Source organism: Arvicanthis niloticus, chromosome 1, assembly GCF_011762505.2.
Source record: "Arvicanthis niloticus isolate mArvNil1 chromosome 1, mArvNil1.pat.X, whole genome shotgun sequence".
NCBI classification, from domain to species: Eukaryota; Metazoa; Chordata; class Mammalia; order Rodentia; family Muridae; genus Arvicanthis; species Arvicanthis niloticus.
The window spans coordinates 72,814,641-72,818,726 of record NC_047658.1 but is presented as its reverse complement, the minus strand read 5'-3'; the positions used below and the strand labels follow the sequence as shown (position 1 = coordinate 72,818,726).

Below are 4,086 nucleotides of genomic sequence, written 5' to 3'. Positions count from 1 at the left end.
AAGCTTAGACAAAAACACTACAAGAGAAAGGAATCTTGAGAACGGAAGAAAATAATCTTCCTCAGGAAACAGCTCCATGATTGGTTACATGATATCAGGTAGTCAACACTGAAATCATATACTATACAGATTGAGCAAGGAATATTCATATAGTTATGGATATACAGTGTGTGTGTGTGTGTGTGTGTGTGTGTGTGTGTGTGAGTGTAACAACAATTAAAGAAAGAGAGACTAAAAGGGAGGAAGAAAGGTTGTATGAATTTGGTTTAGAGGGAGGAAAGAAGAAAGGGAAAATGAAGTTTATAAATTATATATATATATATATATATATATATATATATACATACATACATATACATATGTATACATATATGTATATATGTCATTTATTTTATATTTTGAGGTCATAAACAATTACATAATTGTCCCATCTGCTTTCTTATCTCAAAATTCTCATAACATACATCTATCCTTACTCTCTTCCATATTCATGGCCTCATTTTCATCAACTTTTTACATAGCCATGTGCATATGTATATATGTATAAATTAATATGACCTGCTCAGTCTATATAATGTTATTTTATGTATATTTTCAGGAATGGCCATTTGATATTTGGTGCCAAATAGTGCAATTATATTTTCTTTCATATTATATTGCATTTATTATCATTATATATAATATTATACTTCAAAACTAATAAAAAATTTTAAAAAACAATGAGGTAAGAAGTCAAATATCTATATTCGTGAACTACATTTTTGTGTGTATATATAAATTTTCAGATTTTTTTCTTTAGTACACTGAGGCAATAATTTTGAATCATAATTTATTTTATTATGCTTTCATGAGTTCTCTTTTATTTAATTGAAAATTCTACAGAAGTTTAGTATTATATCTCTTACGTGTCTTTAGTGAAACTAATGGTGCTGTAAAGTTTTGTCACCATAATGTTACAACACTTTCCACTTAGCAGTATTCTCTCCAGGAGAGTGTACATATGTTTAGTAGCCCTTACACAGTTTCATTTGTTTGTTTGTTTGTTTGTTTGTTTGTTTTTGTTTTTCGAGACACGGTTTCTCTGTGTAGCCCTGGCTGTCCTGGAACTCACTCTGTAGACCAGGCTGGCCTCGAACTCAGAAATCCACCTGCCTCTGACTCCCAAGTGCTGGGATTAAAGGCGTGCGCCACCACCGCCCAGCCCCTACACAGTTTCTACCACATCTTTATAATATGGTTGCTCTTCATTTCTCTCTTTTGTATGTTAATGTATCACCTTAGTCTAATACTTCCTTGATAAACCAGGTATATATTAAATAAGTTGAGACCTAATATGAATGAATATCTTTTCTGGTATGTTCTTTCTTCACACAGACTCAAGTCTTCTACCTCCTTTAATTTTAATATCTCTGAAGAATTGTGTTTAAAATTCATAGAGAGCACAGATACCTGCTTCAAATTTCTTGTTTCAAGTAGAGGTACATTGTCTATCTTTACTGATTATCCAGATGTTGAGGGAGCAATGAGTCAGCTAAAATTACTTCTCTTGAGAAATGAAGAAAAATGTTCAGTATTGATTTTCTTAACAAAGACATAAATAAAAACAAAATGTTTTAAAATGATCAGATGAAATTAGGCAAAAGATCATACTTTTATTTACTAAAGGGTATATACTGTTCTGTTTGTTTACTGTACAATAGCAGACAGCTATTGTACAGGTGGCCACAGATGCTGAGAATTATTCTGAAGGAAGGATTGCAGTGTCAGTATTCAAACATCTACATATGAAACTAAAACTGAAATCATTGCATTTATTTTCTGCAGAAATTTGTCACTAAATATGTAGTGTACACAGAGAAATTGACAGGGAGATATGTAATGATGGATAATATGTGCATATTCTGAACCAGAATTGTGTAATGTAAAGATACTGAATGAAGTGATAAATTAGACAGTTCATGTAAAATTAAAACCAGAAGATCAGTACACAAACATTACATCATGCCATAAATCTGTTCTTTAAAAAATAACATAAAAGAGAAATAGCATTATATAATAGCAATAAAACAAGCTTTAGTTAAGACCACATTATTTCATGAGACATATTCTTCTATCACAAATGTTATTTAAATGGCTCAGTATACAGTAATTTTCAAGTGTGAGAAGAGACCCATCACTCGATCCCGAATCTGTTTTGTCTTGACACCATACACCAAGGGATTGACTGTGGGGGGCACTAGAAGGTACATGCTTGCCAAGATGATATGGACACTTGGAGACACATTCTTACCAATGCGATGAGTTAGGAAGCTAAACAATGCAGGTGTATAGAAGGCAAGAATAGTGCAGATATGTGCAGCACAGGTGCCCAGGGCTTTAGAGCGGGCATTCTGGGAAGACAGCCGGAACACTGCTTGGAGAATTTTTATATAGGACGTGGCTATGAGCCATATGTCCAATATTGTTACTGAAAGGGCCACTGAGATGCCATATGCTCTGTTAATGAGAGTGCTAGCACTGGCTAACTTCACCACAGCCATATGCTCACAGTAGGTATGAGGGATTATATAGCTTGTGTAGTAGGGAAGCCTCTTAATCAGAAAAAGACAGGGCAAAACCATGAACGCAGCTCGGCTCAAGCCAACTACGGCCAGTTTAATAACCATGGCTGTTGTGAGGATGGTTGAGTAGTGCAGTGGGATGCAAATGGCCACAAAGCGATCAAAAGCCATAGCCACCAGGATGGCTGACTCAAAAATGCAAAGCGTGTGGATAAAATACATTTGTGTTAGACAGATATCAAACTCAATCCAGTGTTCGTTGAACCAGAAAATACCAAGCATTTTCAGGGATGTGGAACAAGTAAGAAAAATGTCATTCATTGCCAGCATGCAAAGGAAGAAATACATAGGCTGATGGAGGCTTGGTTCTAGTTTGATAGTAGCAATGATTAAGCTGTTCCCCAGCAGGGTCAGAACAAACAGGAAGCAGACAGGGATGCTGATCAAGTAGTGAAAATTTTCCAAGCCAGGAATACCAACCAGGTAGAAAATTGAAATGTACTGCTGTGTTGTATTATGTTCCATGTTAAAACTAAGGATGTTTTAAGTATACTGTATAATAACCAGGATAATCTCCTCAAAGGAAAGATGGCATTGCAAAGCCTTTATTCAAGGTATTTATGGGTTGAATCTAGAGTTTCTAGCCTAGGTTTCCAAAATGTCATCCTGTGCAGCATCAGCATCACCCTTATCTGCAAAAGAAAAGATTAAATATTGTACATTAGGTTTTGTTTGCTGATTTTTATGAATTCAAGATCTAATTAAATCTTACTGCAAATTTTTCATTTTTGTAATTTCATTTTTCATTGAAAGTAAAGCTGCTAAAGTACAAGTCTATTGTATTTAAGCAAAAGATTGTTGAGGAACTAAAATGAAGGATGGAGATGTACATATAAAATAAACAAATGCTCCAATAATTACATTATCCTTTTAACATTTTGCTGTTATTCTTTGTTAATATAATTAAATAGTTGACCACTAAAACAAGACATACTAAGAAACAAGAACATTAAATTATATGCAATATTTGATTTAACATCCGTCAACACCAAATGTATACATTTTATGTTTTCAAGAGGGAAAATACAAAAAATTTTATATCTTCTTAACTTTATTTTCTATTTCAGCATTGAACAATCCCTCACTTGGTAAAATAGAAAAGATTCAACATGCAGAGGTATTTGACTTTAAGACACTGAAATCTTAAACAACACAAAGAAAAGAGACCAAAGCAGGTTGGTCATATTGAAAGTACTTTCCTAGGAAATAGGAAAAAGGAAAATACTCAATAGAATGATTAGTGATTAAGTGCCATCAGAACAACATAGCCTGCCCCTCCTGTGTAAGGGCTAAAACACAGGGCATAGCTACATCACACGAACTGAAACTCTCCTGTTTGAGAAATTTCACTGATATTTCGACCAACTTTCTTATTGGGAAAGTAAGCAATCAATAGGCTTCAGTTTCATTTTAGAAACTTAAAAATTTAGTGAGGAATGCTCAGTTTTAATATTTAACATGACCA

General features: G+C 33.8%; 1 protein-coding gene across 1 annotated transcript; it reads right to left on the bottom strand.

Annotated features, from left to right (window-relative positions):
* Positions 1 to 852: 852 nt before the first annotated feature.
* Positions 853 to 3,250, bottom strand: LOC117697106 (olfactory receptor 52B2-like). Its single transcript, XM_034488001.2, has one exon. The coding sequence runs from the start codon at positions 3,084 to 3,086 to the stop codon at positions 2,136 to 2,138; it is 951 nt and encodes a 316-aa protein (XP_034343892.1). The 5' UTR covers positions 3,087 to 3,250; the 3' UTR covers positions 853 to 2,135.
* Between the last annotated feature and the right edge of the window lie 836 nt (positions 3,251 to 4,086).